Source organism: Chiloscyllium plagiosum, unplaced genomic scaffold (genome assembly GCF_037043375.1).
Source record: "Chiloscyllium plagiosum isolate Xiang-an unplaced genomic scaffold, Cpla_swu_hap1 HiC_scaffold_19, whole genome shotgun sequence".
In the NCBI taxonomy this organism is placed as follows: Eukaryota; Metazoa; Chordata; class Chondrichthyes; order Orectolobiformes; family Hemiscylliidae; genus Chiloscyllium; species Chiloscyllium plagiosum.
In genome coordinates, this window is record NW_028270157.1 from 4,703,205 (window position 1) to 4,726,721 (window position 23,517).

Consider the following 23,517-nt stretch of genomic DNA (forward strand, 5'->3'; position numbering starts at 1 on the left):
GAAATCGGTCGTCCTTCCTCAGTCTGATCTGTGTGACTTCAGACCAAAAGCAACGCAATTTGCTCTGAAGTGCCCTCTGAAATGCACTAGGAAGTTCAACGTGAATTTGAGACCAATGACAAACACTAATTGCTACAATCCATGAACAGAGTTTCAGTAAATCACTGCCACCTAGCATGCTCAATAAGTTTTAGATCAATTAAGAACTTTTACATCCTTCTCTGTGTACAGTTTCTCAAATCAAACACTGACTGGATGATAAAGTAAACAAAAAAGGGGTGGGATATTATTGAACTTGATGAAAGAACTGAGGCAGGTTTGGCATAAAGAACCTACTTTCCTGCAAGGATTTTGCTTCTACCCTGCTTGGAAGGCATCATGTTACATAACGCGACATTTCTAACCCTGGATCAGAGGAAATAACGCACTGCCTGTAAGGATGGTAGAGGCAGAAACCTTCATAATATTTAAGAGATACTTAAATATGTACTTGTGATATCAAGTTATACAAGGCTATGGGCCAAGAGTTGGAAAATGGGATTTGAATTGTTAGGTGACTGCTTTTGACCATGATCAGCTGAAGGGCTTTGTTGTAGATCTCCACAACTACAACTAACTCAGTATTGTCAGGTAGTATCATTATTATTTTATACAACATGCAAGATTTTACGGGAAACTGTTCTAAACTGTCACAGGCTGTCATCCTGGAATTACTCAGACCCCAATTTCATCCTAATCTATCTGGCATCAGTTCAGGGACCTGCTTTACACCTTGTCTAATTTTAATCTCTACTGTTCCAGGAATGCAAGTTCTGGCAGACTAAGATAGACCTGTGACCTCAATCCACCAGGAGGGAGAGGTTAAAAGAACATGTATATAAATCAGGCCTTGCACATCCCCATTGCCAACTGGTGACTAGACTGACTTTGTACAGGTTCCAGATCCAGAAGGTGCACAGGCAACTTAAGCAACTACTCGACAGCAAGGGGAACACATTAAATTAATCCACCACGAGTTTAGGCTCTGTTGTATCAATCTTCAGCAATAATTCTCATCAGTAACGGGAAGAGTAAGATAAACTACATAACTCTCCACCCACACTTTCAGGAGATTCTTCAGCACTGGAGCAGTTGAGAGTGGAGGAGCCAGAAGAGATATGGAAATGGTGATAAAGTTTGGAATTTTATATTTCTCGGCCAAGGTCAGAATTTATTTTCCACTCTTGGTGACTCTCCATGAACCACAACAGTATATCATAATGGTGCTCCCAAAGCAACTTTAGGAAATTAATTCCAGGATCCTGCACGGGAACCAGATTGAAATTTGCACAATACAGAGGGGCCTGAATGGAATGGAGAAGATGTTTCCACTCATACGAGACATCAGGATTGGAGGGCACAGTCTCAGAGCAAAGGAATGACACTTTAGGAACTAGATGAGGGAGTGTTTTTTCAGCCAGAGAATGGTCAAGCTGTGGAACTCATTGCTGCTGAGGCCAAGGTATTCAGTGTCTTTAAGACAAGTTCTTGACCGTAAGGGGATTAGGGTTATGGGGAGAAGGTAGGAGAGGATAGTGAACATGGCGTTGGGCATGGGAAATCACATCTCACACACTTGATTGAGTTTTTTTGAAGTAACAAAGAGGATGGATGAAGGCAGAGCAGTAGACGTGATCAATATGGACTTCAGTAAGGCATTCGACAATGTTCCCCCGGGAGATTGGTTAGCAAGGTTAGATCTCATGGATTACAAGAAGAACTAGCCATTTGGATACAGAACTGGCTCAAAAGGTAGAAGACAGAGGGTTGTTTTTCAGACTGGAGGCCTGTGACCAGTGGAGTGCCACAAGGATCAGTGCTGGGTCCACTATTTTGTCATTTATATTAATGAGCTGGAAGTGAGCTTAAGAGGTATAGTTAATAAATTTACAGATAACACCAAAATTGGAGGTTTAGTGGACAGCGAAGGTTATCTCAGATTGCAATGGCATCTTGGTCAGATGAACCAATGGGCTGAGGTGTGGCAGATGGAGTTTAATTTAGATAAATGCAAGGTGTTGAATTATGGGAAATTAAATCTTAGCAGGACTTATACACTTAATGGTAAGGTCCTAGGGACTGTTGCTGAAAGGTTCTAGTTCCTTGAAAGTAGAGTCGCAGGTAGATAGGATAGTGAAGGCAACGTGTAGTATGCTTTCTTTTATTGGTCAGAGTATTGAGTACAGGAATTGGGAGATCATGTTGCAGCTGTACAGGACATTGGTTAGGCCACCGTTGGAATACCACATGCAATTGTGGTCTCCTTACTATTGGAAGGAAATTGTGAAACTTGAAAGGGTTCAGAAAAGATTTAGAAGGATGTTGGCAGGGTTGGAGGGTTTGAGCTAAAGGGAGAGGCTGAACAGGCTGGGGCTGTTTTCCCTGGAGCTGAGGGGTGACCTTATAAGAGATTTATAAAATCATGAGGGGCATGGATACAGTAAATAGACAAGGTCTTTCCTCTGGGGTGGGGGGAGTTGAGAACTAGAGGGCATAGGTTTAGGGTGAGGAGGAAAAATATAAGAGACCCAAGGGGCAAAGTTTGTGTATGTGTGGAATGGACTGCCAGAGGAAGTGGTGGAAGCTAGTACAATTGCAACATTAAAAAGGCATCTGGATGGGTATATGAATAGGAAGGGTTTGGAAGGATGAGCCAGGTGGGACTAGATTGGGTTGAGATATCTATTCAGCATGGATGGGTTGGGCCAAAGGGTCTGTTTCCGTGCTGTGCATCTCTATGACTCTTATAATGGGGCTGAGAAACATACCAGCTGTGATCAAATGGCAAAGTAGACCGGATGGACCAAATGGCCTCATTCTGCTCCAATGCCTTGTTGCCTTACACTGCATAGTGGGAATACATTTAAAGCTGAGAATACTGAAGGGAGAAACTAGCATCAGACTTGGCAAGGAGCTTGGATAGAAGTGGGAAAAGTCAAGATAAAAAGGAAAGAGTAGAAGCCCAGTTATTCTGCCCATTCCTTGGGGACATGAAGGCACAACAGGTCATCTGGGACTGGAGTAATGCATATGCCAGGCCCAGTAAGGACATAGCTTCTCTGGCCTTGGGATTTAAAAATAAAGTCTCACCATTTCCCCCTGTAAGTTTTTTAATTTACTTAATGAATTGCCTACACAAAAAAGTGTGGCAAAAGTAGATTTAATAACTTTTTAAAAAGTAATTGGGATTATGTACCATTATAAACTTACAAAAGCAGTATGTACTATTTATAAGGCACACAGCAGCAGGTCACAATATTGTCCAAACCATGATCTTGACCACCTGGAAGGCCAGGGGCAACAATTCACGGGAATACCAGTGCCTGCAAATCATAGATTTTTAACAGCATGGAAACATGCCTTCCAGCCAGTCATCAGGCATCTAATCCCTGTCGTTCCACTTGAAGCCACACTCCAACTTCCCTTGGAACAATGATCACCGTCAATGGAACAGTGTTATCCTACAGTATACAAATAAGGTACAACCCCATTAACCGTTCACCAATGTGGATACGTTTCTGAATAGGAAACTCTTTCCCAGAGAATTATGTCGTATATAAGAGGCCAGGTGTCCCCCAGCCTCGGGGAGGGGGGGAACGTCGAGTGGTCTCAAATTTGAGGAGTTCCCAACGGTTCAGGGGTACGTTTCAAAACTTAATAAACTAAAGGATAGTAACAGTTTTAAAAATAGATTACCCACCCAGAACTGAAACTTGCTCAGGTTGCTATAAGCAACCACACACAACCTTTCCCGCGAAGCAATAAACAGTCAAGCTGAATAGCGTTTAAAAATACTTCATTCACTATAGTTTAAAGACTATACGGAAGGAGGAGAACATGGGTGTTTTGCCATTTGCTACGTTTATCCAAGTCAAGCCCGTTGTTCTGAGTTTTTGAGGCTGACAGTCGAAAGCGGGCAACTCCTTAGCTCTTGAACTTACCAACTGTCACTTGTGTACAGTTACTCCCAATCTAGGCAGACAGGTAGGTTGTTCACCAAAAGCCCTGCCTAAAGAAGTCAGCACGAACAGTACACCTTGTTCTGCGAGTAAATCTTTTCCCCTCCCCTATTTCTCGGCTTAAAGGTGAAGAAAGATCCCAGCCAGCCTTATTCCCCCACAGCGAGCTCCAGGACAATTTAAAAGTCCCGGGCCGGAACCGCTGTAACCAATCAGAGCGCCGCCGCTACAATGTTGCACTTTCCTCCCGGAAGCGAAGCGGTGGCAGCCAATCAGCGGCGCGCGGCTGTGTCTCAACGTTCCGCCGAGGGTTTCCCCGGCGAGTCTGAGAGTTCCATCGGGGATTCCCTCCCATTTCCCCCGGGGCTCCGCGACCCGATCTGGGAGAGATGATGGTTAACGAGGCCGGGTCGCGGGGCGCCACGCACACGGTGCCCACCGAGGAGACGGTGCACGTGGTGGAGCTTAACCCTTTCGGGGACGCCGGCGCCGGCAGCCTGATCGCTTACGGAGGCGACAACTACATCGTGGTGGGCAGCTGCCGCTTCCAGGTGGGCGGCCCGGGCAGGTCCTTCCAGGGAGCGTGTGATTGTTTTGAGGAGGGGGAGGATTGTTGGTGAGGAAGGGATAAGGAAGACAAGTGAGTAGGAACAGTCCCGTCCAAGCACACAAAAAACAAAGCTTCACCCCCAACAAGAAGGGTTGCTTCAACTAACTGACTCACTGCTACGGGGGATTAGGGGTTTAGATAAGGTCGACAGTGAGAATCTTTTTCCTCGTATGGAGTCAGCTATTACAAGGGGGCATAGCTTTAAATTAAGGGGGGGTAGGTATAGGACAGATGTTAGGGGTAGGTTCTTTACTCAGCGAGTCGTGAGTTCATGGAATGCCCTGCCAGTAGCAGTGGTGGACTCTCCCTCCTTATGGGCATTTAAGCGGGCATTGGATAGGCATATGGAGGATAGTGGGCTAGTGTAGGTTAGGTGGGCTTGGATCAGCGCAACATCAAGGGCCGAAGGGCCTGTACTGCGCTGTATTCTTCTATGTTCTATGTTCTTGCAAAGTTAAAAATCACACAACACCAGGTTATAGTCCAACAGGTTTAATTGGAAGCACACTGGCTTTCACCTGATATCACCTGATGAAGGAGCGTCGCTTCGAAAGCTAGTGCTTCCAATTAAACCTGTTGGACTATAACCTGGTGTTGTGTGATTTTTAACTTTGTACACCCCAGTCCAACACCGCCATCTCCAAATCATGACATTTCTTGCAGGTATGCTTACCTTGAAGAAGCGCTCCTCTTCTTTCCCACAGGATTTCTGATCTAATCTTTTTTTTCTTATTCAGCTATTGATTCTCCCAGGCTGACCTATACTCATTCGTTTGTCTGTGCAACTATGTTTTCTCTCTCTCTGGGTTCCCTCTCCAATCATCATTTATTTCGCCACTCCCCCACTTCATCTTCAGCATATAGCATATATTTTCCTAGCTTACATTAGTTCTGATGAAGGGTCAGTGAAGGCGAAATGTTGAATGAATGAATGAATTATCTTTATTGTCTTTCCTCATATATGCTGCCAGATGTGTTAATTTTTTTCCGGCAGTTTCTGATTTCCAGCATCTACAGTTCTTTGGGGTTTTTATCTTCAAGTTCAGTGATGTTGCATGCAGATCAATTGAGCTGAGCCAAAAAAAAGTGTGGATGCAGTGCTCCCTAGGCACTTTACAGGCAATGAATCTATTTTTTTTGGTTTCCAGGACTTGCTGAATTTTATCAATCCTCCCTCAAATTGAGTGGCTTACTAGGCCATGTCAGAGGGCAGTTAAGAGTCAACCACATGCTTTCCTTTATTAGTCAAGACATTGAATACAACAGCAGGGAGTTTATGATCGAGCTGAATGTAACATCAGTTAGGACACAGCGGGAATACTGTGTGCAGTTCTGGTACCACGTTATAGAAAGGATATGATTGAACTAGAGAGGGTCCAGAGGAGATGTGTCTGGGCTGAAATGATTCAGTTATGAAGAGAAGCTGGATAGGCTGATGTTGTTTTCCTCAGAGCAGAGAGGCTGAGGGGGGACCTGATTGAGTTGCAGAAAGTTAAGAGGGGCATAGACAGGGTTGATACAGGGAAGCATTTCCTTCTAGTGTAGGAGTTAATAACCAGGGCTCACAGTTTTGAGATAGGAAGCGGGAGGTTTAGATGAGATTTGAGGAAATAATTTTAGAACATAGAAACGCACAGCATAGTACAGGCCCTTCGGCCCACAATGTTGTGCTGAGACTTAATCCTGATGTAAAATATTGTAACTTAACCTACGCACCACACAACGCCCTGCTCTCCATGTGTATGTCCAGCAGTCGCTTAAATGTCCCCAGTGACTTCGCTTCCACCACGTCAGCTGACAATGCATTCCATGCATTCACAACTCTCTGCGTAAAGAACCTACCTCTGACATCTCCTTTATACCTTCCTCCTAATATCTTCAAACTATGACTTCTCGTACCAGTCAATCCTGCCCTGGGGAAAAGTCTCTGGCTATTGACTCTATCTATTCCTCTCATTATTTAGTACACCTCGATCAGGTCTCCTCTCTTCCTCCTTCTCTCCAGAGAGAAAAGTCTGAGCTTATTCAACCTTTCTTCATAAAGCAAGCCCTCCAGTCCAGGCAGCATCCTGATAAACCTTCTTTGCACCCTCTCCAAAGCCTCTGTATCTTTCCTATAGTAGGGCGACCAGAACTGGACACAATATTCCAAGTGTGGTCTCACCAGGGACTTGTAGAGCTGCAGCAAAACCTCGCAGCTCTTAAACCTGATCCCCCTGTTAATGAAAGCCAAAACACCACATGCTTTCTTAACAACCCTATCCACTTGGGTGGCAACTTTGAGGGATCTATGTACTTGCACACCCGGATCCCTCTGTTCCCCCACACTGCCAAGAATCCTGTCTTTAATACTATATTCAGCATTCAAGTTTGACCTTCCAAAGTGCATCACTTCACATTTATCCAGTTTGAACTCCATCTGCCATTTCTCAGCCCAACTCTGCATCCTGTCGATGTCGCGCTGCAGCCTGCAGTAGCCCTCTATACTATCGACGACACCTCCCAACCTTTGGCCCACAGGGAGATGGTTATCTTGAACTCACTACCTAAAATGTTGGTGAAGTTGGGAACCCTCAAGGTATTTTTAAAAAGTATTTAGATGAGCCCTGTAGCATACAAGGTCAAGTGTTGGAAAATGGAATTGGAATAGATGGATATTTGATGACTGGCAGAGACAAGATGGGCTGAAGGGTCTTTTTGACCATATGATCTGGGGTCACATGATGTCTAAATCAAGTAAGGACTGCTGATCTCCTTCCCAAAAGAACATGAAGGACATTACCATAATACCTCCATCGCTCTTTTTAAAATATCTATAGTATATTTGTGCAATAGAAACTGTAAGAGCCAATTTATATATGGGATGATCTTGCAAACCATAACAACACGGTGATTGCATAGTTTGTATTTTTTACTCTATACATTACATTGTTTGAAGGATTAATATGCCCACCAGGGAAAACTCCTAGTGCACAGCTTCAAAATAATAGTTTAGGATCTGTCATAACAAGAAGGCAGACATTAGTAGCCAAAGGGTTATCAATGTCTACTCATGCCTTCAAAGAATATGGGAATAGTCCAGGAAAAAGATGCCAAGGTAAGTGATCAGCCTTAATCTCATTGAGCGGTGGAGTAGGCTCAATGGGCTGAATGTTTCAATGTTATTGCTGGACTTGTAATCCAGAGGCTGAGGCACATGCTCTGGGACACAGGTTCAAATCCCATCAGAGCACTGGGGGAAATTAAATTCAGTTAATAAAACCTGGCTTATAAACTAACCTTAGCATAGGTGACCATGTAAATATCTGGTTCACGAATGTCCTTTAGGGAAGGAAGTGTGGCATTGACATGTGACTCCAGGCCCACAGCAATGTGATTGACTCTTAGCTGCCCTTTGAAATGGCCCAGCAACCACTCAGTTCAGGGGTAACATCTGAACCCAGCACCTTTTGATTCAGAGGCTAGGACTCTATCAACTCAGGGCTGAATTTGTTTGTGAATATTATGAGTATTCCATTGTAATATCTTTTAGGAAGAAGATGCGGAAATAAGAGGTATGGAATTCAAGACACTTCAGACATTTAATCGAGGAATTCGGGTAGATTCGATCGCATGGAGTCCAGAAACTAAGATGGACACACTGACACAACTGATCCAGTAAGAGATACGATTACTTTCTAATTCATTGTAAGAATGTAGATGTCACTGGGAAGGCTGGTATTGATTATCTTTGTCATTGAGAAGGGTATGATGGATCCTTCGCTTTTGACTTAACGCGGCAGGTTCAACACAACTGAGTATCTCTCTGCGCCACTGCAAACGCCACTCAAGAGTCAACCGCATTGCTGTGTGTCTGGAATAGGTCCACCTTGGGTAAAAGTGGCAGATTTAATTACCTCAAGGCCCTGATGAATTTTTATGGTAATCAGCATCGTGTCAAAGTCATCTTTCCCAATACCAACATCTTATTTTGCAGATTTTTAGATTAGATTCCCTACAGTGCGGAAACAGGCCCTTCGGCCCAACAAGTCCACACCGATCCTCCGAAGAGTAAACCCATTTCCCTCTGACTCATGCACCTAACACTATGGGTAACTTAACATGCCAATCCACCTGACCTGCACATCTTTGGATTGTGGGAGGAAACCGGAGCAACGGAAGAAACCCATGCAGACACAAGGAGAATGTGCAAACTCCACACAGACAATCACCCAAGGCTGGGATCAAACCTGGGTCCCTGGCGCTGTGAGGCGGCAGTGCTAACTACTCAGCCATCGTGCCGCCTGTAAAACTGAATTGGAATTGTGACTGCAAAGGTGGGATTTCAGTTTTCTGGATTATTAGCCCTGACCTTTTGGATGACAATCTCAGGAACGTAAACAGTACCTTAGTGTGCTTCTGTATTAAAACAGGCTAATAGACTGGCGACAACACAGAGGAAACCATTCAGCCTTCGCATCCTTGCATGCTCTCGACAAAGACAATTCAACTAGTCCCACTACTATGCCCTTTCTGTGTAGCCCTGCAAGCCTTCCTCTTCAAATAATTAACTAGTTCCTATTTGATAGACACAATGGAGCCTGCCTCCATCACAGTCTCCAATAGTACATCCACTGTATATAAACAGTTTTACTTATGTTGCCTCTGCTTTTTTCCCCTTCACTCTAAACAATGCCTTGTTTTTGATCCTTCTGATAATGGCACCGGTTTCTCCCCATCTGCTTTGTATTAACCACTCATGATTTTGAACACTTCTAGCAGTTGATGGTGATGAACGATGCCTGTTTGTGGTGACGGTACTCACATTTTGCTTTATGTTTTTCGATAAAAGGCTATTTTATTCTGTTAGAAATTACAGTTGAGTTTTCCATTCAAGTTTGCAAGTTATGTTGACAGGTATTAAATCAGAAAAAACTTTCTTATTGAGATAGAAGTATTGCTCTATTGATTGATTTTAAATATATCTAATGCAATGGATAATGTGCTTGATTGTCGCTATGTAAATACAGGCTGATGTCAGTTAGCGATAAATTATATGAAATATTACAGACTAGAATGTGCTCATTACTTTCAGCTTATAAATGAGAAGTCACTTTTGAGGCTTTTCAATTTGTTTTTCAGTGTAGTTAGAATTTGTACTACCAATTAAGGGATACTTTCAGCCACTGTGTTGGTTTATGATACTCTGTGTTTTGGCCAGGCCTCAGTGGCTGTGTCTGTTTCTGAGTCAGAATGTTGTATATACCAATCCCACTGCAGAGATTTGAGACCTAGGCTGGCTTCTCCCGTGCAGTACTGAGGGAGTGCTGCACTGTTGGAGGTGTTGACTTTTGGATGAAATGTCAAACAGAAGTCCCACCTGCTGTCATAAAGAATACTTTAACAGACAGTACAGAGGAACTGAATGTTACTTTAATGGACAAATACTGCAGAAAGCTACAGCACTGGGGGATTTGGGAGTCCTCATGCATGAATCATAAAAAGTTAGTGTCTAAGTTCAGCAGGTAATAGGGACAGCATAAAAATAGGAAAGCCTTGCTTAAAAATAATATAAGGTGTTGGTCAGGTGATAACTGGAATATGAACTATTTTAGGCCCTTTGTCAAAGGGAAGATGTACCAGCACTGGGGGCAGTCCAAAGAATGTTCACTCAGTTGATCACAGGTCTGAAGAGACTGTCTGATAAGGAGAGGTTGAGTAGATTGGGCATATACTCATTGGAGTTTAGAATAATGAGAAGCAACCTTATTGAAGCACTTAAAACTCTTAGGGAACTTGACAGGGTAGATGTGGAAAGTTTGCTTCCCTTCTTGAGAGAGTCTAGTTCATAGTCTCAAAGTAAGCAATTATCATTTAAGACAGAGATGAGGAGGAATTTCTTCTCTCAGAGAATAGTGAATCTGTGAAATTCTTTACTGCAGAGGGCTTTGAAAGCTGGGCCATTCAGTATATTCAACGCTGAGACAGATTTTAATCAATCAGGCGAGCAAGGGTTGTGGGGAAAAGGCAGGAAAGTGGAGTTGAAGATTGTTAGATCAGACATGATCTCATTGAATAGTGGAGCAAACCTGAGGGACTGAATGGTCTACTCTAGCTCATGCATCTTATATCATTATGGCCTTGTCTGAACCTACTTTACCCTTGCGCTGACATCTCTGGGTGCACTATGAACCCAGGAACTTCTAACCTGTACATGTATCATGGTCTATAATGGAAAGAATAAAGATCAGCTTTATTTTAAGAGCTCAGATGTATTGGCCTCTCACCTTTACATTGGCAAGATCAAACGCAGACTGAGTGCTTATCCTGTGTTTCCCCCTGCGAACCCCCAAAGAGCTTGTCTTGCATATTTTACTCACTTTCTCCCTATCACACCTGAATTTAAACCCATTTTAGTTACCCATTTTACATCTCTTTTGCTCTTTCTCCACAATTAATTACCTCTGTCTTGTGCACTGTCTTATCGACTCCCTTTGCACCTTCTCCTCTTCGATTAAAAGTATAAAAGAACCCACTTTGAACCACTTTCAAGTCCAAAGAAGAGTCACACTGAACGTGAAACAGTAACTGTTTCTGTCCACAGATGGTGCCAGACCTGAGGAATTTCTCCAGATTTCCAACATGCACAGTATTTTGCTTTTAAGTAAAAAGTGCTTCCTTTTCAATTTTCATACTTTAATTTGGTTTAATTGTTGCAGGTTTTGCACTGCAGACGCTGACAGAAAGTTGAGGCTGCTAACATCTGATCTCAAGGAAGACACCAGGTGGCAGGTACATCTTCTAAGTGACTGCTTCACAAAATACATCATTGATTGTGAAAGGCACTATAGAAATGAAATTTATATCATTCATCCACTGAAGAGAACGAACAATGCTGCATTTGAGTAGCATCTTTCGTATTCCAAACTGTTTTATGACCAATGAAGTATGACTCTTGCAATGTAAGAAACATGGCAAGTAATTTGTACACAGCCAGATCTCACAGACATTAACTAATGATTGACCTGTTGCAATCTGGACTGAGGGATAAACAGTGGCCTGACCAAGCGTTGAGAGCATGTGTTTACTAAATCTTGAATATCTGGGACATTACATACATTAACAGCACAATGACAAAATAAAACACACATCTCCCTCAATTATAACATACTAAGAAGTTGCAGCAGCAGAAGGACCATTCGTCCAAGTTGCCTCTGCTGTTCAAGAAGATTGTGAATTATCTTGTGACCTTAACTGAAATTTTCTGTCTGTCTCCTATAACCCGTGACTCACTTGTAAATCGAAAAAACACAAAATCAGCTTTGAACAAATTCAATGACTTAGCCTCCATTGATCACTGGGAGAGATAATTACAAAGATTAACAATCATCTGTGAGAAAAAATAATCCTCCTCTCCATGTTATGTAAGAGACCCCTTATTTTTAAACTGTGTTACCACCCCCACCCAGTTCTAGAGTCCCAAGGACGGAGAAACATCTTTTCAGTATGTACCCCATCAGGCCTTCTTGGGATCTTACACATTTCGATAAGATCACCTCTCATTTTTTTAAACCCTAATAAATAGAGGCTGAACCAGTCAATCTTTCCTTGTAAGGCAATCGCTTCATCCCAGCAGCAGTTGAGGGAACTTTCTGTGAAGTGGGAGTCATATAGCACCGAAACAGACCCTTCGGTCCAATCAGTCCATGCCAAACATAATCCCAGACTAAATTACTCCCACCTGCCTGCTCCGGGCCCATGTCTCTCCAAATCTTTCCTATCCATGTACAGAACAACCTCAAATATTCGAAAGAGATGGGCGGGGAGTATTTTGTTCAGGTTACTGATCTGATCGTAAACAAAGGAAGCCATATTGAACATAGTTATGTAAAAAAGCATGTTTACAGAGTTTTTAATTCATTCAATCGATAAAGTCCCTGGGGTGGGGGAGTCCAGAACTAGAGGGTGTGGTTTAGGGTGAGAGGGGAAAGATATAAAAGAAACCTAAGGGGCAACTTTTTCATGCAGAGGGTGGTACGTGTATGGAATGAGCTGCCAGAGGATGTAGTGGAGGCTGGTACAATTACAACATTTAAAAGGCATTTGGATGGGTATATGAATAGGAAGGGTTTGGAGGGATATGGGCCGGGTGCTGGCAGGTGGGACTAGATTGGGTTGGGATAGCTGGTCAGCATGGACGAGTTGGACCAAAGGATCTGTTTCTATGCTGTACATCTCTATGACTCTAACTGTGCACAAACACTGGGTATTGCTTAAAAGCTTTTAACATTTTACAAATAACATCACTTTTTGTGTACATAAAATTCATAGAGGTGGAAGTCGGTTATTCTCTTTTGAAGAAAATATGCAGTTGCTGTTGCTTGAGGTGCTTGTGTTTCTTTGCTTCCCTGCTCCAATCACAGCTTTGTGTCCACTTCAAATGAGTAATCTATTAAATGGATATTGTTGGTGTCGATTTTATCCATCTTGGATGAATATATCTTTAGATGTAACGTTATGCCTCACAGCAGGTATAAGAGTCAAAATAATTATATCTAACATGAAGTAATTTTTAATTTTAAATACTTACTATCTTAAAATTAGTTACAACTTAGTAAATATGGATAATTTTGTTAACTTTGCTTCATTAGAAGTTCCTGCAATTAAAACACTGGAAATACCAAAACCAGCCTTTTCATCACCCAATACAAACTCCTCACTCATCCTGATTTCATTTCATTTGCCAGCTTTCAAATTGAGACCGATCGTTCAAAATTCTCATCACAATTCTGATAACATCTCACCATTTCAGACCAGGTGAAAACCTATCAATTCACTTGCAATCGTATTTGATTACTGAAATACTCTTCTGAACATCCTTCCAACCACACCCCCCACCCCACTCCATAAACATTAGATCGTTTAAAATCCCATACGCTGTTGCAGTCAACTCATTACCCTCCTAGCTGATGCACTCTGATTTCCTGATTGTGATCAGTGTCAGTAACACCTCTTTGATGTAACTTTTTTACAGGACCTTGAGATCTTGTTTGGATAATCCAAAATTTGGATATTTGATGTTCGGGTAACTGAGGTTGTTCTGTATTTATAAATGTCTTTTAAACATTGTAACAGTACCTGCATCATCATCTAGTGTAGATCCATCCCTCAAGTAAGGAGACCAAACTGTGCAAAGAACTCCAGGTACAGTTCACTAAGGCTCTGTAACAGAAGGTGCAAGACCTCTTTCCTTTTATACTCCATCCTCATTGCTATAAAAGCTAACATTCCATACTCCTTCCTAACCTCTTGCTGCACACACAAGCTGTACCTTTATGATTCATGTTAATGATACCCAGGACCCTCAGTACTGCAGCAATCTGTAGTCTCTCTCCATTAAATAATATTCTTCTTTTCTGCTCTTTCTGCCACAGTGAATATCTTCAGATTTTCTCACATCTGTCTTCCAGTTATTTCCCACATACACTTGGCGTGTCTATATCTCTTTGCAAATCTTGTATTTTCCTTTCTTACATCTTTTCAGCTGGGGGCTTCCTCTGGCCTCTCTAGTTGAGATTTCTAGTTGAAGAAGGGTAGGGAGCTTTACCCTCGTATTTATGACCAATATTTACCCTGCAACCAACATCATCAAAATACATGTTATCTGCTCGTTATCACATTGCTGTTTTGATAAGCTTGCTGTGAACAAATTGACTGCTGTTTTCCCCTGCATGACAATTATTACCTGCCTGTTGTGTTGAGATAAGCTAAGGACGTGAGGGAGTGCTTTATTAGTGGTTATATCTTTCTTAAAAATACAAAATTCAGATTCCCAGTGGTTCAGTTCCTGAAATATACAGACCCTGATTTTTAAAGCCTAATTCATTTGAAGTGATAAATAGTAAGAAAGGAGGCATTTCAATCAGTCAGGATATTCTGGAGAAAGTTGTATGTGTTTTTTTTAATGCTGTCCGACACAGGCTTCTCCAAATCAAGGATATTCTGGAGTGAAGTGTTCACCCCCGTTAGCTCTCCCTGGGTGTCAGAAGAGCATGGCCATTGTAGCAGTTCTGGAATGACCCCCATCGTTGACACTTTGTCAGACCTGCAGTTGAATAAAGATCCCCTAAGTTGTAAGAACTGTGTCTAAGCAAGGAGTTAATGAATTCAGGAGATGAGAAGACAGGATTCAGAGCAAGAATTACTTGTGAAACTTAACTACACCCAGGACTTGCTGATAATACTCCAGCATATCATGTAGTTTCTGTGAAATTGGCAATGTTATGCCACTCTGTTTGAGTATTGTGGAATCTGATAGGATAGAGAGGGACCATGGTGAAACATCATCAAAACACCTTATCTGGTTTTATTGTATGGGTGTTTTGGGGAGCTAGCTGTGGACAAAATGAATGTTGTGTTTTCCTGTGTCACAATGATGAGGACATCTCAAAAGGTACTTTGTTGGTTGTATGGTTTTGAGATAAAGTGCCAATGTGCACCGATTTTCCCCCCCACCCTGATCTTTTCCATGCTCCTGAACATATCATCTTTTGAGGTATTTTCTCTCAAAGGTTCCTATTGAATGTGATTCCATCGCCCTTGCAGGCAACATGCCCCAGATCACAACAGCTCACAGAATTAAGAAGGATTTCTCTTCATCTCCCCTTCCCCAGAGCTGTACTGCCAAAGATCTTAAATGTTCTCTGATTGCTGCCAATAGGAACAGTTTCTCCTGATTTACTCTTTTAAAAATCTCCATAATTTTGAACACCTCGATTAAAATTCCACTCTTCCTTTTCTGCTGTCCAGACAAAATCCCAGTTTCTTCAGTCTCTTTCTGAACTTCGAAGTTTCTTATCCCAGACACTAGTTTAGTAAATCTCCTTGCAAAGCTTTGATATCCTCCCTAAGGCAGGGTTAACCTCATCCGAACATGAGTGCAATTGATAAATTATAAGTTAGATGATTTGGTTCTGAGCTATCTGTATGCTATTCAGTGGCAGCAGTTAAGGTAATCATTTTGCAGTGAGTTCTCTGCTCAGCCAATGTGTTGTGCTGGACTTAAATGAACTGTCTACGTCAGTTAGTTCCAAGTACTGAAATATTAATGAAATGTGACATCGAACCAGCTGAGTTGAAATAAGGCCATTGTTCAAATTTAGATTTCCACTGAAGTGTCCTGATTTATTATTCCATGTAGGTAATAGAAGGTCATACTGATTACATCAACGATCTAGTATTTGACCCCAACACTGGGAAACAAATCGCAAGTGTTAGTGATGATCACACATGCCGGTAGGTACAGGATTTATTATCCATATTTTCAGGTTTAAGCTGTAAACTCTATTAGCCTGCAAACAAACTTTCTTGTGTGGGAAGAGGGGAAGTGCTTTGTTTCTTTCACAGTTAACGTAAGGGAAAAGTTGGTTAATTCTGTCTTTCTCCATTGATTTTCTTTTTCTCTGCTGCCCGTTGCCAGATTAAATAAACTGTTGCCAAGGCAAACTTTTTGATATTTTGATTTCTCGGCATACTGACTTGGCAGAGATGGCTTTGGATGATATTGTTGTTGAGGACACCAGAGCCATGGTTGCCACTGCTCTAAAAGCTCCCAGGCTTAAAGCAGCCTCTTACTTATATTGAAAGCTGAGCAAAACATAATGCCAGTTATATTACAGCCAGTTTGGAAGTTGCCGGTTACAGTGTGTGTCAAATAGACCTTTTATTTCAAGCAGAAATAGCTGTGATTGCTCAATATACTTATATAATGATTTTAAAAAAAGTCATGCCTGGTCCATGAGATGTTAACCTAAGGTTCTGTCTTCCCTCTTGAGTGGACTTAAATGATTCCATGGTATTTAATTCAAAGAAGCATGGGAGCTGAACCCTCATTTGCTTGTTTCATTCATCCCTTGAGCAACATCACTAATGTGTAAATTTCCATGTGTAAAATGTATGGGATTGGGGGTAGTGCAGAGAGATGGGCAGAAATGTGTTTTGCAGACAGTAAACAGAATAGCAATGAATGAGTCTTTTTCTAAATGGCAGACACTTGACTACTTCGGTACTTTAGGGATTAGTACTAGGACCCCACTTATTAACAATATATGTTAATGATTTACTTGACCATAAGACATAGGAGTGGAAGTAAGGCCATTTGGCCCATCGAGTCCACTCCGCCATTCAATCATGGCTGATGGGCATTTCAACTTCACTTACCAGCATTTTCCCTGTAGCCCTTAATTCCTTGTGACATCAAGAATTTATCAATCTCTGCCTGAAGCCATTTAGCGTCCCGGCCTCCACTGCACTCCGCAGGAACTAAATGTACTGTCTCAAAGTTTGCAGATGATCCAAAGCTGGACGGGAGACTATTGCAGTGTGATTTAGAGTCATAGAGATGTACAGTATGAAAACAGACCCTTCAGTCCAACCCGTCCATGCCGACCAGATATCCCAACCCAATCTAGTCCCACCTGCCAGCACCCGGCCCAAATCCCTCCAAAACCTTCCTATTTATATACCCATCCAAATGCCTCTTAAATGTTGCAATTATACCAGCCTCCACTACATCCTCTGGCAGCTCATTCCATACACGTACCACCCTCTGTGTGAAAACATTGCCCCTTAAGTCTCTTTTATATATTTCCCCTCTCACCCTAAACTTATGCCCTCTAGTTCTGGGCTCCCCGATCCCAGGGAAAAGACTTTGTCTACTTATCCTATCCATGCCCCTCATAATTTTGTAAACCTCTATAAGGTCACCCCCCAGCCTCCGACGCTCCAGGGAAAACAGCCCCAGCCTGTTCAACCTCTCCCTGTAGCTCAGATCCTCCAACCCTGGCAACATCCTTGTAAATCTTTTCTGAACCCTTTCAAGTTTCACAACATCTTTCCGATAGGAAGGAGACCAGAATTGCACGCAATATTCCAACAGTGGCCTAACCAATGTCCTGTACAGCTGCAACATAACCTCCCAACTCCTGTACTCAGTACTCTGACCAATAAAGTCTTCTTCACTATCCTATCTACCTGAGACTCCACTTTCAAGGAGCTATGAACCTGCACCCCAAGGTCTCTTTGTTCAGCAACACTCCCTAGGACCTTACCATTAAGTGTATAAGTCCTGCTAAGATTTGCTTTCCCAAAATGCAGCACCTTGCATTTATCTGAATTAAACTCCATCTGCCACTTCTCAGCCCATTGGCCCATCTGGTCCAGATCCTGTTGTAATCTGAGGTAACCCTCTTCGATGTCCACTACGCCTACAATTTTGGTGTCATCTGCAAACTTACTAACTGTACCTCTTATGCTCGCATCCAAATCATTTATGTAAATGACAAAAAGTAGAGGGCCAAGCACCGATCCTTGTGGCATTCCAGTCTGAAAAACAACCCACCACCACCACCCTCTGTCTTCTACCTTTGAGCCAGTTCTGTATCCAAGTGGCTAGTTCTCCCTATATTCCATGAGCTCTAACCTTGCTAATCAGTCTCCCATGGGGAACCTTGTCGAATGACTTACTGAAGTCCATGTAGATCACATCTACCACTCTGCCCTCATCAATCTTCTTTGTTACTTCTTCAAAAAACTCAATCAAGTTTGTGAGACATGATTTCCCACGCACAAAGCAATGTTGACTATCCCGAATCAGTCCTTGCCTTTCCAAATACATGTGAGTCTTGTCCCTCAGAATCCCCTCCAATAACTTGCCGACCACTGACGTCAGGCTTACTGGTCTATAGTTCCCTGGCTTGTCCTTACCGCCCTTCTTAAACAGTGGCACCACGTTTGCCAACCTCCAGTCTTCCGGCACCTCACCTGTGACTATCGATGATACAAATATCTCAGCAAGAGGCCCAGCTTCCCACAGAGTTCTCGGGTGCACCTGATCAGGTCCTGGGGATTTATCCACCTTTAACCGTTTCAAGACATCCAGCACTTCCTCCTCTGTAATCTGGGCATTTTGCAAGATGTCACCATCTAGTTCCCTACAGTCTATATCTCCCATATCCTTTTCCACAGTAAATACTGATGCAAAATATTCATTTAGTATCTCCCCCATTTTCTGTGGCTCCACACAAAGGCCGCCTTGCTGATCTTTGAGGGGCCCTATTATCTCCCCAGTTACCCTTTTGTCTTTAATGTATTTGTAAAAACCCTTTGGATTCTCCTTAATTCTATTTGCCCAAAGCTATCTCATGTCCCCGTTTTGCCCTCCTGATTTCCCTCTTAAGTATACTCCTACTTTCTTTATACTCTTCTAAGGATTCACTCGATCTATCCTGTCTATACCTGACATATGCTTCCTTTTTCTTAACCAAACCCTCAATTTCTTTAGTCATCCAGCATTCCCTATACCTACCTGCCTTTATATTCACCCTGACAGGAATATACTTTCTCTGGATTCTTGTTATCTCATTTCTGAAGGCTTCCCATTTTCCAACCGTCCCTTTACCTGCAAACATCTGCCTCCAATCAGCTTTCAAAAGTTCTTGTCTAATACCGTCAAAATTGACCTTTCTCCAATTTAGAACTTCAACTTTTAGATCTGGTCTATCCTTTTCCATCACTATTTTCCAATGAATAGAATTATGGTCGCTGGCCCCAAAGTGCTCCCCCACTGACACCTCAGTCACCTGCCCTGCCTTAATTCCCAAGAGTAGGTCAAGTTTTGCACCTTCTTTAGTAGATACATCTACATACTGAATCAGAAAATTGCCTTGTACACACTTAACAAATTCCTCTCCATCTAAATTTTTACCACTATGGCGGTCCCAGTCGATGTTTGGAAAGTTAAAATCCCCTACCATAACCACCCTATTATTCTTACAGATAGCTGAGATCTCCTTACAAGAATGTTTCTCAATTTTCCTCTGACTATTGGGGGGTCTATAATACAATCCCAATAAGGGATCATCCCTTTCTTACTTCTCAGTTCCACCCAAATAACGTCCCTGGATGCATTCCCGGTAATACCTCCCTCAGCACAGCTGTAATGCTATCCCTTATCAAAAACATTACTCCCCCTCCTCTCTTGCCTCCCTTTCTATCCTTCCTGTAGTATTTGTATCCTGGAACCTTAAGCTGCCAGTCCTGCCCATCCCTGAGCCATGTTTCAGTAATTGCTATGAAATCCCAGTCCCACGTTCCTAACCATGCCCTGAGTTCATATTACTTCCCTGTTAGGCCCCTTGCATTGAAATAAATGCAGTTTAATTTATTGGTCCTACCTTGTCCCTGCCTGCTCTGACTGATTGACTCACTTCTGTTCTCAGCTGTACCCGTCTCAGACCGATCTCTTTCCTCACTATCTCCCTGGGTCCCACCTCCCCCACCTTACTAGTTTAAATCCTCCCAAGCAGTTCTAGCAAATTTCCCTGCCAGTATATTAGTCCCCTTCCAATTTAGGTGCAATCTGTCTTCCTCGTACATGTCACTTTTACCCCAAAAGAGATTCCAATGATCCAAAAATGTGAATCCTTCTCCCATACACCAGCTCCTCAGCCATGCATTCATCTGCTCTATCCTCCTATTCCTGCCCTCACTAGCTCGTAGCACTGGGGGTAATCCAGATATTACTACCCTTGATTACCTCCTTTTTAAATTTCTGCCTAACTCTCTGTAATCTACCTTCAGAGTCTCAACCTTTTCCCTTCCTATATCATTGGTTCCAATGTGGACAATGACCTCTTGCTGGCCCCTCCCTCCTGTGAGAACATTCTGCACCCTCTCTGAGACATCCTTGATCCTGGCACCAGGGAAACAACGCACCATTCTGCTTTTTCTCTGCTGGCCACAGAAACATCTGTCTGTACCTCGGACTACAGAATTCCCTAACACAATTGATCTCTTGGAAGCCGACGTACCCCTTGTTGCATTAGAGCCAGTCTCAATACCAGAAATGTGGCTGTTCGTGCTACGTTCCCCTGAGAATCCATCACCCCCTACATTTTCCAGAACAGCATACCTGTTTGAAATGGATATATCCACAAAAGACTCCTGCACTAGCTGCCTAGCTCTCTTACCCTTCCTGGAGTTAACCCATCAATGTGACTGTACTTGAGACTTTCCCCCCTTCCTATAACTGCCATCCATCACATACTGTTGCTGTTGCAAATTCGTCATTGCTTCTATCTGTCTCTCCAACCGATCCATTCAATCTGATAAGATTTACATCCAACAGCATTTATGGCAGATATAATCCGCAGTAACCCTTAAACTCTCTTTAAACTCCCACATCTGACAAGAAGACCACTGCAAAGGCCATTTTTGCATCTTCACAATTTGACAGGCTGAGTGATTGCTGATGAAGGGCTTTTGCCCGAAATGTTGATTTTCCTGCTCCTCGGATGCTGCCTGACCTACTGTGCTTTTCCAGCACCACTCTAATCCAGACTTGGGTTTCCAGCTTCTGCAGTCCTTGTTTTTATCTACCTGAGTGAATACATAGGACATCGAAAAGTACAGCACAGAACAGGCCCTTCGGCCCACAATGTTGTGCTGAGGATTAATCCTAATCTAAAATAAAGTAACCTAACCTACGCTCCCCTCAATTCACTGCAAGGATGCCTGCCTTGAAGTTTTCCTCCTCTCTCTACAAGAATCTCAGGGAGTCCCTCTCCCACTGCAACTCCCAGGTCATTTCCTCTGCCCCGATGCTCTTCAACCATGTCCTGAAACAAACTCGCTACCACAGCCACATTTGCTTCCTCAGTGCCTGCGTCCATAACCAACTCATCCCACACGGACTCCGGACCACCTTCCCCTCACCACCAGATGCCTGGAGGAAGAACGCCTCATCTTCTGCCTCGGAACACTTCAACCCCAGGGCATCAATGTGGACTTCAATAGTTTCCTCATTTCCCCTTCCCCCACCTCACCCTAGTTCCAAACTTCCAGCTTGGCACTGTCCCCATGACTTGTCCTGACTTGTCCTACCTGCCTATCTTCTTTCCCACCTATGCACTCCAACCTCCTCCCCCCACCCCCGACCTATCATCTTCATCCCCTCCCCCACTCACCTATTGTACTCTATGCTACTTTCTCCCCACTCCCACCCTCCTCTCCTTTTTCTCTCCACGTTTCAGCCTATCTGCCTTTATTCCTGATGAAGGGCTTTTGCCCGAAACGTCGATTTTACTGCTCCTCGGATGCTGCCTGAACTGCTGTGCTTTTCCAGCACCACTCTGATCTAGACCCTGGTTTCCAGCATCTCCTGTCATTGTTTTTACCTCGATTCACTGCTATCCATGTACATGTCCAGCAGTCGCTTAAATGTCCCTAAAGACTCTGCTTCCACCACCACCGCAGGCAACACATTCCATGCATTCACAACTCTCTGCGTAAAGAACCTTCCTCTGACGTCTCCTTTATACCTTCCTGCTAATATCTTAGAACTATGACCCCTCGTACCTCGTCAATCCTGCCCTGGGGAACTTTCTCTGGCTATTGACTCTATCCAAGCCTCTCAATACCTTGTACACCTTGATCAGGTCACCTCCCTTCTTCCTTCTCTCCAGTCAGAAAAGTCCGAGCTTAATCAACCTCTCTTCATAAAATAAGCCCTCCAGTCCAGGCAGCATCCTGGTAAACCTTCTTTGCACCCTTTCCAAAGCCCCTGCATCTTTCCTGGGCAAGCGACCAGAACTGGACACAATATTCCAAGTGTGATCTCACCAGGGTCTTATAGAACGTGTAGCAAAACCTCGTGGCTCTTAAATTCAATCCCCCTGTTAATGAAAGCCAAAACATCATATGCTTTCTTAACAACCCTATTCACTTGGGTGGCAACTTTGAGGGATCTATGCACTTGAACACGCAGATCCCTCTGTTCCTCCACACGGCCAAGCATCCTGTCTTTAATCCTATATTCAGCATTCGAGTTCGACCTTCCAAAATGCATCACTTCGCATTTATCCAGGTTGAACTCCATCTGCCATTTCTCAGCCTAGCTCTGCATCCTGTCTATGTCGCACTGCAGCCTGCAACAGCTCTTGATACTATCGACGGCACCTCCAACCTTTGTGTCATCAGCAAATTTACTAACCCACCCCTCAACCTCCTCATCCAAGACATTTATAAAAACTACAAAGAGCAGAGGGCCAAGAACAGAACCCTGCGGGATCCCACTCAACACTGACCTCCAGGCAGTTCTTTCCATCAATAACCACTCTCTGCCTTTTGTCAGCCAACCAATTCTGAATCCAGAGAGCCAAATTCCCTGTATCCACTACCTGAATTGGAATTTATTGTCACGTGTACAGAGGCACAGTGAAAAGCTTTGTCTTGCGAGCAATACAGGCAGATCACAGAGTTAAGTAGCATAGATAGTAAATAATTAGTAAACAGTGGCAAAAACAAAAACACAGGTACAGGCGAATGTTAAGAGTTTGAGAGTCCATTCAGTATTCTAACAACAGGAGGGTAGAAACTGTTCCGAAACCGGCTGGTGCGTGTGTTCAGGCTTCTGTACCTTCTCCCCGATGGTAAAGCTGTAGAAAAACATTGCCAGGGTGGGATGGATCTTTGAGAATGCTGGCTGCCTTTCCTTGACAGCGGGCCTGGTAGATGGATTCTATAGATGGGAGCTTGGCCTTTGTGATTGTCCAGGCCGAGTTCATCACTCTCTGTAACTGACTCCGATCTTGAATGGTACAGTTGCCATACCAGGTAGTGATACATCCAGACAGAATGCTCTCGATGGCACACCTATAAAAGTTGGCAAGGGTATTCGCCACCATGCCAAATTTCCTCAACTGCCTGAGGAAGAAGAGACATAGTTGGGCCTTTGTAACCAGTGCCTGATGAAGGGTTTTTGCCCAAAACGTCAATTTCCCTGCTCCTCAGATGCTGCCTGACCTGCTGTGCTTTTCCAGTACCACTCTAATCTTGAAACTAATTGCCAGCATCTGCAGTACCCACTTCTGC

At 43.2% G+C, this 23,517-nt stretch overlaps 2 protein-coding genes across 2 annotated transcripts in view; one reads left to right on the top strand and one right to left on the bottom strand.

The window, feature by feature from the left end:
- parpbp (PARP1 binding protein) overlaps nt 1-4,159 on the bottom strand; it is a 48,907-nt gene extending 44,748 nt beyond the window's left edge. The window contains exon 1 of the mRNA XM_043708752.2: nt 3,981-4,159. The gene's annotated coding sequence lies outside the window, so the exon portion shown is untranslated. The remainder of the gene's footprint in view (nt 1-3,980) is intronic.
- A 135-nt stretch (nt 4,160-4,294) lies between these two features.
- The window catches only part of nup37 (nucleoporin 37), a 44,855-nt gene continuing 25,632 nt past the window's right edge, over nt 4,295-23,517 (top strand). The window contains exons 1-4 of the mRNA XM_043708754.2: nt 4,295-4,549; nt 8,141-8,265; nt 11,307-11,379; nt 15,788-15,882. Of these exons, the coding sequence (XP_043564689.2) occupies nt 4,388-4,549; nt 8,141-8,265; nt 11,307-11,379; nt 15,788-15,882 (455 nt within the window). The 5' untranslated portion in view covers nt 4,295-4,387. The remainder of the gene's footprint in view (nt 4,550-8,140; nt 8,266-11,306; nt 11,380-15,787; nt 15,883-23,517) is intronic.